The sequence below is a fragment of the Puntigrus tetrazona genome, chromosome 17 (assembly GCF_018831695.1).
Source record: "Puntigrus tetrazona isolate hp1 chromosome 17, ASM1883169v1, whole genome shotgun sequence".
Taxonomy (NCBI): domain Eukaryota; kingdom Metazoa; phylum Chordata; class Actinopteri; order Cypriniformes; family Cyprinidae; genus Puntigrus; species Puntigrus tetrazona.
This window is the reverse complement of record NC_056715.1, coordinates 4,164,848-4,180,180: the sequence shown is the minus strand read 5'-3', so window position 1 is coordinate 4,180,180 and position 15,333 is coordinate 4,164,848. Positions and strand designations below refer to the sequence as shown.

The 15,333-nt window shown below is 35.8% G+C and overlaps 1 protein-coding gene across 5 annotated transcripts in view; it reads left to right on the top strand.

Moving 5' to 3' along the window:
* The window catches only part of daam1a (dishevelled associated activator of morphogenesis 1a), a 41,307-nt gene that overhangs the window by 7,361 nt on the left and 18,613 nt on the right, over nucleotides 1–15,333 (top strand). Inside the window, exons 1-4 of one of the 5 annotated variants that reach the window (XM_043263631.1) lie at nucleotides 1,898–2,229; nucleotides 8,000–8,027; nucleotides 12,014–12,247; nucleotides 14,804–14,893. In XM_043263631.1, the coding sequence (XP_043119566.1) occupies nucleotides 12,062–12,247; nucleotides 14,804–14,893 (276 nt within the window). In that variant the 5' untranslated portion in view covers nucleotides 1,898–2,229; nucleotides 8,000–8,027; nucleotides 12,014–12,061. Of the gene's footprint in view, nucleotides 1–1,897; nucleotides 2,230–7,999; nucleotides 8,028–12,013; nucleotides 12,248–14,803; nucleotides 14,894–15,333 lie in introns of those variants that run through there. The other 4 variants (XM_043263632.1, XM_043263628.1, XM_043263633.1 and 1 more) reach the window with 4 other exon arrangements.

Here is a 15,333-nt window from a genome sequence, read left to right as displayed (position 1 = left end):
GCACTCTGGTTCATGTCCTTTAAACAGAGGAAATTTGATCTTCTCTTGGAAACCCAGGCTTTCATTATTGCTTCCAAGTAGTATTCTGGGAAAATAATGACATTTCATATCTGAAACGGAGTGCTCTAGGAATGCAACCAGACATAGTGTACGTGTTTTTGTGCGCGTCTCTGTGTAAGTACAGCTGATTGGATGGTGGAGATCAATTGTGAGACGTAAACTAGTGATTAATCAGTTGCTGAGTGATATGGCTGATGTTAACGGAGTGATCAATCAGTGTTTGTTAAGATGCATAGTATGTGACCAGACTTCATCTGTGTATCAGGTTAAGTCAACAATAGTCACGCATAACTGTTCTTGTTTTGGAATATATTAGCAGTGCACGCTGTTAAAAAAATCTTTAAATTGAATAACTTGGACAGGCCCTGAAACAACTTTTCTTTTTCAGCTGGTGAATAGCTGTTCAATGTCTATAACCAATATTGACAGCATTCCTAGCTCTGCTTTTGGTGTGAAGTGCTTATTTTTCACACTTCAATCATTGCATTTTTAACTCAAAAATCCATTACAGAAATAAAATTTGTTGCAGATGTAATTTTTTATTTTATTTGTTTTAAGCAGTACCAAAAACTTTTGATTTATTCATTTGCCTGAAAAGGCTTATTTGCCTGAAATGCCTGAGAGCTTATAGTGCTTTGTCACAGGAGGTCAGAAATATTTCCAAAAAAATGGAAATAATCACAAACATATCTGCAGTAAAGATGTTCTGTGACAGCTGTTCAGCTTTTTAATCGCCCTTTCCAGCTGTTTCTAAGCCAAGGGTTTGTAAACTGTTAATAGACAGAAGGCATTCAGAATTATGAGCATTTCAAATCGCATCTTGCAAAATCTGCTTTAACTTGTTTACTATCTTCACTGCACCCACTTTAACAAAAGTGAGCTTTATTTGCAGGCACGCAGAGAAAGCAAGTAAAAAAGACATATTTTATTTGTGGGGATTTGTACTTTGTTGGCAGTGTAAGCTAGTTTATTATGTTTAAATAATTTAAAGAGTTTAAAGTGCATTGCATGTTTTTTTTTGAAGAATATCTGTGGTGCTTGTTTGCACCGTGATGCGTGTTCCTGTGTGGTTTTAACTTTGTTTTGGCACATCGCTGTGTGGTTGCTAGGGTGGTTGTAAAGGTCTTTAAGATATTCACATTATTGTGTTTTATTTTTGTTTTGTGGCCACTAGTTGAAAATTGTGAGATTTAATTGTTATTATCATTATATTATTATTAAACATTATTCATGTCATCACATTAATAGTTTAGTAAAAGTGATAGTTGCCTCAGTTTTTGGCATTATGGAAATATTATATTTTTATTATTATTGTAGTATTTGTTAATATTTGGCTTTTTTTTGTATAATTTTTTTTTAAATTCTATTTTTTATGTGATTGGCTTTTGTCATTTTTATTAGTCATAATAACATAACTAATTTAATAATTTGTTTCACACACATACAAGCTTTAAATATGTAAAAAAAAAAATAATAAAAAAATATATATATTTATACAGTGTATATATACGTGTGTGGATAAAGTGTGTATACGTGTGTGTGTGAGCAAAAAATATATATAATTACATTTTATTCTAGCTGCATTTCAGATTTCTAAAATAAACATAATGCTTTGCAAGCACAATACTAGACTTGTGATTTTTGTTCTGTAATTTTTTTTCTCTTTGTTGTTGTTGTTTACTTGAACATCTCAGATCTGTTGGTCACTGTACACTTGTCAGCTCTGTGATTGTGGGTGGAGTGCAATCTCTTTATTTGCCTCCAGTTGGACAGTGCAGAATAGAGGTGTGGCATACAGGAAGAGGGCGGCCCCAGTCAGACCGGGAACATCTGTCTGACTCCGTGTGTGTGGACAGTACACTTATTCAGACTCAGAGTTCAAGCTTACAGTTGTAGTCGTATATTAAAATATTCAGACTGCTTATACTGTAAATCCAGTGGAGAATTAAACCGAGGCCGTGCTGTTTAGAAGACTAGTTTTTTTGTGTTGTTCTTGTGGAGTAGAGGGAGTTTCGCCTGCTATTTCAGGAGCAGATTTGATGGTGAGAGATGTATGAGCCGTTGCGGTCTGCGTGCTTCCCACACCGCAGCTTTCAGGGCTGAGATCAACACGGCTCTTGCTGCCTGGATTTCACGCGACGATGTGCTCTTGACGTGCCTTTCTGAGAGGTAAGCGTGCCGTCTTTGATTTAAAGAAACCAGAATGTGAAGTCACTTTAACGTTGACATTTGAGGATGTTTGTCTGTGGTAGCATAGCTCTGTTAGAGTTTGTTGTGAGGGTTGCCATGTGAAAATACATGGATCTCTGCCGATATGCTTTATGCATACTTACCCTTTGGCCTCAGATGAACTGGTGTGTGCGCTTTTGTCTTTTTTTCGTCCTAGGCCCCTAGCTAAGCGAGTCAGGTGAAACAGCAGTAAAGTTCTAACCTCAGCTGAGGATGTATTATGAATGGAATGAGACTGGTGTGCATTTTTCCTGTGGGTGTGCCAAGTGACATAATTACATAATCAACTATGCATAAACAGCCTGTCGATGATTTATTCATCTAATTTGTTACTGTCCTTTTTGATTTGTGTGTCCATTTTGAACGTTTTGATCTGTTTTTGTTGGATGTAGGTCAGAGTTTAGACATCTGTGTGTATGTGTGTGTTCACTTTAATACTACACTCTTAAAAAATAAAGTTTTTTTTTTTTTTTGTAATGGCATGTTTGATTTGACACAAGTTTTCAAAAGGTGGTTTTCAAAGTCAATAGCCATGCACTATTAAAAATAGTTCTTTTTTGGCATTGATGAATGAATCTTTTAACATCTTTGAAACCAATAGAGGTTCTTTATTAGGGAAGAGTTTCTTTTAGATTGTTACAATGTTATTAAAACACACACACACACACACACACATATACACACACACAAAATGGTTCTTTTATGAACTGTCGACTGAAAACTTCTTGAGGGACCAACAATGGTCCTTCAATGGCATTACTGTAAAAATAAATAAATAAAAAATAACCAGGGTTTTGCTTCTCCACTAAACCTGTCAGCTAACAGCTCATAAAAGAGCTATTTCTCAAAGTTTAATGAACATTTTAAGAGTTTTTCCATTATAAACTACCTTTTGCTAAATGGAGCGTTTCTATTGATGTTAAAGGTCCTGAACCATAAATTCCAATAAACAGTGTTCTTGCACTCTTAAAAATAAACAACATTTAGTATTAAATTGGACAACATAATGGAAAAAGGTTCTTTAAATTATTCAAATCATCTTGACATTAAGAAAAAATTTGTTCTTGTAAGTATCTTTGTCCTTTTTTAGTAGTGTTGCATTAAGATTACCACCATGGTATGTCAATTTGTATAGTGGGTTACTTCCCGATAACCACCGGTACCTATTGACGACCCTCCGGTATTAATTAATAACTAGTTTCAGCATGTGTGATCTGGTGTTTGCTCGTTCTATCTCAGTTGAGCTTTGGTGAAAGTCATTATATACTCAGCTCGACTGCAATCCCCAGTATTGAAGCCACGGGATTAGCACATGTAATGCAGGCTGCCGAATCGCAAACGCGCCTGGCAACAGCAGACAGTGTGCTGGATAATACTGGTTCTCTGGACTCTGGAGGGGTCTGACTCTGGGGAATCAGGCTTAAATGTGGCTTTGGAATGAAGTTAATGTGGGTCAGGGGTCCATGTTTTAAAAACTATTCAGCTCGTCTGCCTGATGGACAACATTTTTGCATCTTTCCTTTTATAGTTACCTTTCTCGTTTTGTCTAAGTGCTCGGATCTCCCAAGAGGTGCTGTTTGCGACCCCTGTGGGACACCCTTGCTACTGTCCTGATGTTATTGATCACACATGTATTCCAGTTAAGTCAATTTATCTGACTTAACAGGAACATAGATAATGTTCACATGTGGGTGTAACATGACTTGTTTTTGAACATCTTTAGGTTCTCGTAGATAAGTCTTAATCTCTTTTTCTTATAAAACTTCCATAATTAAATCTAAATATATAAAAAATATACATTTGAAGGGGAACGGTAGTATTTATTTTATATTTTATACACAATGAGCAGTTATGTTTATTGAATTTTTTTGAATAGTTTTTTAAAATGTATTTATTTAGGCATTTGATCTTAATTTAACTTAAAACACAAAATGATTTGATATTGATTTCTTATCAGATCAAAATTAAACACATGCACGTTAAGTTTTATGACATTTAATGACTTTTGTGTTATCTCTATTAATGTTCACTGTTTCTTTTCTTGCTTGTTTTATTGCATTTTTCATTTTGTTCTTTATTTTTTTTTAAACCCTTTCTTTCAAAGCATTTGTTTATTAAAAGCTCGCATTATCTTTTTCCATCTTGTTTACTTGCATGCCGGATGAATCTCGTGGCTGCACATCAATAACAGACTTAACATCACTTTGATTAGTTCAGCAGGGATCAATACTGTAACTTGCCATTAGGAACATTGGCTTGTGACCGTTGCATGACAGACCGAAGGCCAGAGTTTGTTTTCTAGTTGATCCTAGACTGACCTGAGAGCTGCACTGGATAACCTCCATTATGTAAACTCCTAAAATGGAAACCCATCCGCTCTTCTGCCGGCCCACCAATCAAGGCTTCCAGAGTTATGGATTAGCTTTTAATGAGAGAGGCAGAAAATTACAGACAATGTCGCAAGCCTGTGGAGCTGTTGGTTTAGTGTTAGTTTCATGACTGCATTTGATATCAGTGCACTGATGATGATGGATTTTTTTCCATGCGGATGACACGGGCATAAAATTAATGGCAACTGCTGGAGAAAATGTCACTGAGGAAATAAGCAAAGGCAGACTAACAGCCACACGCTCATTAGATTATTCAGAGAGGTCTGTTGAGATGGTCTGGTGTTGAAGTGCTGTTGTCTTCCCAAGGGAAAGAGCTCTTTAGGTCATATCCTGGAAGAGATATGACTGCTGGCTTCATCATGGACCTCAAAATCCCGCTTCATCTGTCCACACAATTGCTGTGCAATTATGTTATTATGGAGCTGCAGTGCTTGAGTGATGTTTGCTCTGGGATGTATGCATTAGTTTTGCTTTGGTTTAAAGGCGCAGTATCTTTGGACTGTCTTTTGAAGACCTTTTTCTGTGCTTTTTGCGATCAACTAGCATCAGTGCAAAAGTTTGGGGTTGTTTATACAATTAATACAATGTAAATAATCTATCTATATATATATATATATATATATATATATATATATATATATATATATATATATATATATATATATATATATATATATATATATATATATATATATATATATATTGAATGAATGAATGAATGAACTGTGAACAGAATATGAATGAATGAACAGTGTTAAATATGGGTAAACCCAGCAATTGGCTTATTTTTACCCAGCGGTTAATTTTTAACGCAAACTTGAGTAGTTTTATTTAACTCAACTATTGCTTAAAATTATTTGCTTTTGATTTGTGCTGATGTCTCTAGTATTTATGTCTGATTTTTAATTTACATTTTTAAGCCAACCTTATAAATTTTTAAACGATAGTTGAGTTATAAAACAGCAAACCACAAGGCCTGTTTTATTTAAATGAGCAGTGTAGTAAAAACTACACTTTTATTTGCAGTTATTGTCGTTTCAGATTTACACAGTTTAAAATTAAGACTACATATTCAAATATCTCGTTCTTGTTGCAACCGTTGCACCAGCAAATTAACAAAATGCTAATTTCCCATGAGCAGTACATTTCCCATGACATCATTTGAGTTGTGTGCCTCTTTGAGAACCCTCTCTTTTACAAATCCAACCGCCCCAACTCTTTAGTCGGTGCCTACATGTGGTGAGACTGTTAATGAAAGCGATTATAACCCTTTAGTTTAAGCACGCAATGCTGAAACAGGCACACTTGTCTTTCCAAGTACTGTATTTTAAGAATGCACATATTTTAATAATCTTTAGAATGCTTTGCTTGCAAGATATGCATGTCAGATTTTTTCATTCCATTGGCGATTGACCGATAGCGATTCTATCTTCTCCAAATTCAACCAGCAGCAACCCAGAAAGACATGTTGTCGACAACAGAAGACAAAGCGCTCTGTGAACTGAAGCGGTGTAAGTGTTCTTGACCACAATTACCTTTTTTTTTTTTTTTTTTTTTTTTTTTTTTCCCAAGACTGGCAAAAAATTGTTTCTTTTAGTTTATTTCTTCTAAGATCTGTATGTGGATTGAGGATAATAAGAACTTTCATTTTACAGCTCTTTAAGGCACATCAAACCCTTCTGCCAGAGCATATAAAAACAATTAACATCCTGCCATTGTTCAAGTTCTAGTCACCAGATGTCCTGATTTGAATGACTGTCGGTATATAAGCCATATGCAGCTCTACAGATGCTGACAAAATGCCAAAATGCTTTTCAGAGTTAAATAAAATGTACAGTGGCCCCAAAAGGTCACTTTTAAACAGTAAAGTCATATTTAAAATGTCTGAATGTCGTTGTACTAGATACCAAATGATATGTACAAAAAATGCTGCTTGACGTTTTCTTAGAAGCAACATCACTTTTCTGAGCCATTTTGTGCCAGTAATTTTTATTTTTTTTGGTTTTATGGTAAAGTACATAACCAGCCAGTGTTCATAGTTTATAATAGTTCCTGCAGGTGGTGCATCTTTAAGATCATTAAAGATCAAAGTTTAAACGGCAATTTGGCATGAGATCAGACGTGACTGTGTTGCGGTATGAAACCCGTTCATTTTACCATAGATTTACTATAGTAAAAATAACTGCACCCTGGTATTGAGTCAGAAATGTGGGTATTCATGTGCAATTTTATTATATTAATAATGCAGACATGTATTAAATGTATTGATGGAGAAGTGATGAAATTATTAATGGTTAACCGTCTGTTTTTTTCCACAGTTAAGCAAAGATCTGTCTTTAAACTTGAAAGAAATTTTTTAAAAATTACATTTGTTTGTAAAAATAATCGATATTGACTGATATGAAAAATATATTGAGATAATATTTTGGCCCTATCACCCAGACTTAATATGATCTATTGTAATGCTTTTTTCCACTCTTAATGCGTTTTTGGACAGTAGGCTGGAATCTGTAATTAATAAGTACAGGATTCAGCCTGGTGCGGCTCAAAACATCAGAATAATTTGCACTGGAACATAACCCCACTCATGAAATATAATTTTCTCAAGGAACTGCAATTTCAGGTTTTTCAACATAGATGGTAAAAAAAAAAAAGAGGCAAAATTTACAGGCTGCAGCTAAAAAAAAAACCCCATATCTTAAGACAAAATAAAGCCACTGACATGTTCTAAGTTCAGTCACTGCAAGTTTCTTTCAGTTGAACCAGCTCAGATTTACATTTTAGTCTAGAACTAGTCTGTGTGAAGTCAATATTAAATGTGTGTTTTGAGTTTGTCACACCACAGAAAAATGTGTTATTAATACATGTTTGCTCTCAACTTTAATTCTTAAAACCGTTAATGTAATATGTGCTGGAGTGTGAACGTGCTTCAATGTATTCCCATAATGCACTGACTCATGATCCAGCATGAATGGATCAGTACTGCCGTTCATAAAGATTGAACTTTACTTGCGTTAAAAGACCTGGGTGGAGCACAGAGATACGCGGGCTGGGCTCTTCAGGATTAACTCTACTGGTGTATGATATTTCATAACACAAGTGTGTTATGGAGGCATTTTCATGCCAGTTGCTGCACAGACATGCACATTGGCTGAGATTTACCTTTTTTTCTTGTGTTCCCTCCCACTTTTTTTCAACATGTGTTTGTTTTCAATATTCCCTTTTATATATATAACCCTTGCGTGCATGTTTTCTGTAGAAAAATATCAGTCTTGTCGTGGATAGACCTTGATTTTAGATTTTTTTTTTTTTTCTCCTAGGACTGACCTCTAATAAAGACAGTACAAGGTTTGCAGAATTTGATACCATTCCTTTTCAACAATTTATCTGAATTGCTTTGGAAGAGCAGTCTGGGAGTATCTGGACTAGTACTTAATGCCATGAGTGTTAACTGTTTTCAAGGACGGTGTTATTTTGGTATTTTTATGCTATTATAGTTTTTATAGTATTTATAATATTTTTGTTTAAAGTTTTATTAATTTAATAATGTTTTATTAATGGATTTGGTTGTAGTTAACAACAACACTCTCAAAGATGCATGTCAAATCAAATTGAATTGAACAAAGGCAAAGCTGTAATGGTCAGAATAAGTTGAACACGCATTTTTCAGTGAACAGACGTCCTTTTAAAAAAGACAAGCTTATACATAAACAAACTGGCTGTTTTATGTGTTTTAAAAGCACAGCGAGACTCTTATTTCATTTGGGCTTCGGGAAAGATGACATTTTTTATTAGGGATAAAATGTTATACTCAGTTCATAGCACATGTTTGCTTTCATTTAGGCTAGCTGCTGATTCTTTTACTATTTTAGTTGTAAATATTTTAGTCACCTGTCTCGGTACAGACTGTGGTATCCCATGAGCACACGAGCTGAAAGATGAGGAGCAGAGCACACAAGCTGAAAGATGAGGAGCAGACTTTTTTTTTTTTTTTTTTTTTTTACGTTCACACATTTGTTGGTTTTGTAATCATAACTTTCCGCTTGTGAATGATTTACTGTGTACTTGCAGTATTCACTTAAAAAAAAAAATCACAACAATAAATGAATCAAAAAGAAGGGATATGACCTGAACATCTGCTAATTGCTAAATTAATAAATGTAATATTGCTGAGAAGGTCTTTATTCTCAAAGCCTGATTTTATGTCACGAATTCAAAAAGGAGCAATCTATAACAAGCCAAAATGCAGCGATGTTGTCTTTTGTTTAAGAAGATCTAATAATAGACGTGGAATCCATTCTTATGGTGTGAAGTGTATGGTCTCTGCCCACTGATCGTGGGCCCATCTAGCCAGGCCGGAGCTATTTTCACACCATGATATAAACTCAGCGGTGAGAAAATTCCCTGCCTCGCTCAGGAGAACAGCTGTGTCTGCTCTGCTGGGTTATCGCCGCTAAATAGTTACAGTGTGAGAATCGAGATTCTCTTCCGCATTGGGGAAAAAAAACCACACAAGGCCGCGCTAGTGTGAACATCCAGATTGTTGACATGGCCGAGTGAATCATTCATTTCAGCGCTCAGAAAAAACACAGAAGAGTTTCCTCTGCATTTTGCTTTCTCTTTGTCTTCCTTCTTGTTTCCTTCCTTCCTTCCTTTCTTTTTTTTTTTTTCTTCTCTTTCTCATCTGGATGCGAGTCACAGTTTGAGCTTTGGATCTTGTTTGTGCTGATTGAGTTTGCTTTCCCTGTATAAAGTTTTGAAGATTAACTGAACTAAAAGTTGCGTTAATTGCAATTTAACTACATTTTTCAGTAGCGTGAGATCTTAGATGTTTTCTACTGTAGCTTTTCCGTTATCATGCTGTTTTCTGTAATTTAGATGTGTATAGTGTAACAAAATGCAGACAAAACTGTTTTTAGTGCAAACTGCATGCAGCCTTATATCCTAATAAGTGGAGACAATAATCTCTCACATAAACTACCCTTTCTTGACTCATTTATTATTTAAGGTTAGTTATATTTAGTTATATTCTAAAAATCGCTAATTATATTTTGATTCTGATCGTTGTATGATGAACAAAGTGTAACTTTTTTGAATCGTTTTCAGCATTTTCTTTTCTCAGATGAGCTGCAGACAAGCATTCAGAGGTCAGATCATGTTGAGCATCACTGTTTAAGTCTGTGTTTGGGTATGATGGCACTATAAACCTGCTCTGCAGGGTCAAATACACTGAGCACATTTTACACAAACACACGTACTATAAACTCCAGCCTAATCCTCAAGCCATTTAAACCTTTATGTCCCTGTTCTTCTAAAGGGAAACATCTGGTCACTTTGAGCTTCTGGGTCTGATCGTAAATTCAGAGTGAAGTTTATGTTTGACTTCTTTGGGGTTGTGATGGCCTTAGCACTAGAGCTCAGGCTGGTGTACTCATTAAAACTGAACTGGATAAAGATAAAGCTGAGCATGGTAACTTTCTTCGTTATTCCTAATATGGAGAAAGGGGAGAAGAACACGGTTTAATCTTTTGAGGTCAGGGCCAGTTGCATTGTGTGGTCTGAGGATAAAGAATAGAGACAAGCATATCTGTGTGCGTGTGTAAGTGTCTTTTGTTTTATGAAATCTGGGACATCTGGGGATGTAGATCAAACAAGTGATGCTGTGGCTGAGTAATAAGTAGTCATTTGGCAGACACTTTTATTATGAAGAGACAGAGATTACTAGTGCTGTCTGATGGAATAACCATTTTTTTGGTTCATGTTTTTTTTTTTTTTTTTTTCATGCAAAAATTACAATTTAGTTAACATAACACTTACGTCTTTCCACGTCAGTATTGAAAAACTTAATTCAGTCCGGAAAGCATATTAAAATACACAGTAAAGGTGGTTCATGCACTGTATTTTGTCATACAATAGCTTTGTGTGAAGGACCATATAACTTGTCGTGCAGAAGCTCAAATTTTACATTTTGGTTTGTTCTTCATAGCTATCAAATGGCGTTAGCAGACCTGCAGTGCTATATTATCTTTTTGGTGCCTTTTTATGGAGCTTCTCATACCTTGATTAATTTGGTTTCACTGCATGTAGAGGAACTGTTAAACATTTTTAACTTTCTTATTGCACATTGGATATACTTCATGGATTGGCCATTTTGGTGTTTAAACCAACATTGTTTTGGTTGCCATCTTAAATCTTTTTCTACTGTGCCACCAAATTTAGTTATTTTTATAAAAACCCCTGTTTACTCTTGAGAGTTTAAGGAAAAGTTAATCAGGTTCTGATATTAGATTTTGCTCATTTTGTGGCTTTAGCAGTTTGGCTTAGTAATTTTAAGGAGTATCTCTGTTTTTCCACTATTAAAATGCAACATTCATTTGCAGTTGCCTTTCACTTACAGATACAGATCTATTTAAATGCTAAATTGCATTACTCGTAATGCACATTGCTAATAAGGTTTTGATTTCTCTCTGTAAAGTGATTCACATAAAAAAGAACCTAGTAGCGTAATATGATAGCTCATTGCTTTTATAGCTGTTTTATCTGTACATGACGCTTCACATGTTGAATCATGCTGCTGTGTTCTGCTGGAGTTTATGAGGCTTGTGTGAGTGTTGTAATGGGTTACAAGATCATACAGTGCTGGCATTACGAGTCTTGCTGCACGAACACACATTGATAATCCCACATCTCATTTGTTGTAGTAAATACAGCTTGGAGTAAAAACAATAATAATTTCTTATCCTTACTAAGACTGCAGTTATTTGAAATATACAGTAAAAGTAACTTCTTTTTTTCTAAATATATTGTAAAATGTATTTTATTCCTGTGATGGCAAAACTGACTACACTTTTTACTATTGGAAAATTATTATTTATAACAGTGTACAAATAAAATGTCAGTGTAATGCATTCTTGAACATTTAATTCTTAAAAAAATGAAGGAACATTACTTAGTAGTGTAACTGTTGAAAGTATAATCAAAGCCTTGATTGTGATTCATTTCTGGGAGGTTTTTATGCACCGGTACAGATACTTTGCATATCGCTACTGGTCTTCAGTGGAAGGTCCAATGTAACCTGTTAGTCAGGAGTGTACTTAATACATTAACATTTTAGTTTGAATACATCACACATCTCATGTGACATATTACTGCAAATAGCCCTGGGTGGCGGTATAATTTTCAGTTGTGTTCTTTTTTAAGCTCTGTCCTAGCATAGCCATCCACATTTTCACTGAAATAAGAAATTATTAACAGTGTCTAATTTATTTATTTATTTATTTTTGTTGCTTCGCTGGTACCCATCCTAATTTTCTTTTTTGTTTTCTCTTGCACAGGGGGTCGTAGCTAAAGCGAGAAACATTTGACTGGCTGGGCCTCTGGCCATGATGGCCCCACGTAAGCGAGGAGGGCGGGGCCTGTCATTCCTCTGTTGCTGTTTAAAAAAGAGCGACCATCCCGAGATCACCTACCGCCTCCGTCATGACAGCAACTTCACTCTGCAAACCATGGAGCCCACCCTGCCCATGCCCCCCACTGAGGAACTGGATGCCATGTTCACTGAACTGGTGGTATGTGTTATACCACAACCTCCATACTCTTTCTTTTGTTTTATTTGTTTCCCAAATTCTTAACTGGAAGGATGGATGGGTAGGTGGATGAATGGATGCATCAATGGATGGGTTTGTTGAATGGTAAGATACTGTGGATGGTTAGATGGAATGATGGATGGGTAGATTCTGTAAATAGATGGATGATTGGGCAGGTAGATGATGGATACATGGATAGTAGATCGATGGATATATAGATAGAAAAGCAGATTGAAAGTGTAGGTAAATGGATTCATGAGTACATTGGTGTGTTGGTAGATGGATGGCTATGTAAATGGTTGGGTGGATGGATGAATACATAAGTAGGTGAGTAGATACATAAATGGATTGTTGAGTATGTAGATGGTTAGAAGGACGGATGATAAATGTGTGGATGGATAAATGGATGGATAGGCATATGGATGAATAGATAGGTAGGTAGATGCATAGGTATATAAATTGGGTGAGTGGATAGATATTCAGGTAGAGGAATAGATGGCTCATTGGATGGATCGGTATACAGAGCACTCATTGTAATCACATTTTCAGTTACTGCAAAACGAATTGTTTCAACTTAAAATTGTAAGTGTTTTAGGTTTAGTCATTTCATATTTCTAAGTTGTTATTTAAGACACCTTGTTGACTAACTTAAAATGTTAAGGCAGCACAACAGTTGAAACAACAGTTTTTTGTTACAGTGTAGGTCTCTGGACACAAACTTCTTTGAAAGTTAAATCTGGTCTTTGGTTTTGTCTAACATTATATTGGCAGGCATGTTAAGGATAACTTATTAAAACAACGCTTGTCTTTGTATCCTGTGACGAGTTTTCACCATTGCATTTTTTGCTAAGACAGAACATACAGAGTTCATAAGCACGCAAGCCCGCATGGCCAAAAATCACAAATGGAGTCTGTTAGGTGGGTTCATTCACAATAATCCCATCGGAATAGTTAGAAAAATGCTTGTTCTTCTTCTTTGCTCTTCCATTCCTCCATTTGTGGAGTGAATCAGTGCTTGTCTTGGACTCCGTAATATGGGGAATCCAAGCATTCTCTGCTAATGGTCCAGTAAAGAGTGTTAGACAATGCATGTTCCCTCATTAGCTCTGTAGACTCCATTGAGTAAGAGAACGTCTGTATGTGTCATGCCCACCAGCACGTGACCAGCAGGCATTTGGCACAGATGGGCTCATGGATGACTTGCATGCGCCAGACTCCGTCCCAAATGCAGCCTGTCCCCTGCTGAGTCTTTGAGGACTCACAGTGAGCCACAACTGAGACATCAATCAGTGTCGCGTTGACTCAATTTAACAGGAAAATGCTTATAGCAGGCTTTTGATTATGTGTCGATTTGAGGGAGAACGCAGTCCTAATCATGACGTTAAAAGATCTAAATGGCTTTTAGTGAGTGTGAGGGATAGCAGAACAAAATCTCAGGTTCAGGTTTTTCCTGCAGAGACATAAACGAAGAGAAGCTATGGTCTGGACAAGATCAGATTTTGACCTGACTGCTTCTGCAAGAGATGTGGTGTCTGGATGTGATGTTCTCTCTCTGGAATCTCTGCTCAAATATACATGAGTTCTTACGAGTTGGATTATACGATTTCCCTGTATTTTTCATTCTTTTTATCCTCATTATTTCCTTATGCAGCCTGTTAAAGTGGTCTCGGGACCTGCTCATTGTATGTGTCTTTCACATGATGTTAATTAACTTGTGCCCAAACATCTGGACTGAATATGACCAACTCAGGCCAGAACTGCATCATGGGAATGCACAGAGGTCACAGGAGTGTGCAGGCATTAATTGATGGTTTACATGACTAAATCTTTTCTTTGCCGTGAGGAAACAAGGACTCTCTATCTCACACAGAATTGTGGGAAATTAACCCCCGCTTGAGGGTCAGTGATATCCCGAGGCTGATGTCAGAATTTGTCATGTTGGCTTTCTCAGGCCTTATAACTAAATGGATAGGATGCCTGTATGTTACTGCCAAAACTTAATATGCAATTATAGTTTTTATGTATGTATATGTGTGTGCATATGTGTGTATATCACATCCAAAGTATGTATGCAATTTATTTATTTATTTATTTTAAATATGTACTCATACAGTATATATCTTGAAAATATTTTTTTTAAATATATATGCTACACACACATTTATTATGTAAAGAAAAACTTTTAAATTGAATGCAGTTAATCGTGGACATGCAAATATAATAAATATTCAGTACCATTGTATTATATTATTTCAAATTATTTTATGTTGTTATATTTCATTAGTTATATTATTTTATTATATTTGTTTGTATTATATTATTACATTATGTATTATTATATTTGTATTTATATTGAATTATTATTGTATTAGTAATATATATTCCAAATAAACAAGTGTACGCATAAGTGTAAATTTTAGATATTTAACCATATTGTAATGTGACAATTTTTGGTGCTTTTTGGTGTTCATTGTATTTGAAATAACAAAGAATGCCTTATTTGCTTATTTTAAAATCCCTTATCTCCTTTTTCCACAGGATGAGCTGGATCTCACCGAAAAACATAGAGAGGCCATGTTTGCTCTTCCTGCCGAGAAGAAATGGCAGATCTACTGTAGTAAGAAAAAGGTAAGCAATTGGCATTAGATGGGACTGGGCAGGGACTCCCATCACAGATGCCTTTTCCATTTTCTGAAAGACCTGAGCGTATAGCCTGGCATTGAACATGCATAGCAGTTTCCTAAAACAGCTCTGTTTCCTGCGGAGACATTTCATCTGGCTTGACCGTGGATTTTGAAACTGAACAGCTAAATGTATGAACAGTTGTACTGTAAATCCAAAAAAGGACCTAATGTAAACGCTGCTGCTTTAGCACAGACTTGGCTTTGGGACAGAGAAGTGGTGTTGAGTGCAAGGGTTTATTTTCACAGGACGTGTGATTTGGGTCTGAGGAGTGAGAGGTAACAGAACCCAGGCTGCCCTGACACACTCTGTAAACCTTCGTTTATAGGAGGCATTTACACCAGTGGAACTAAAGAGCAAACCACACAGCAGTGGTCTGAGGTTTC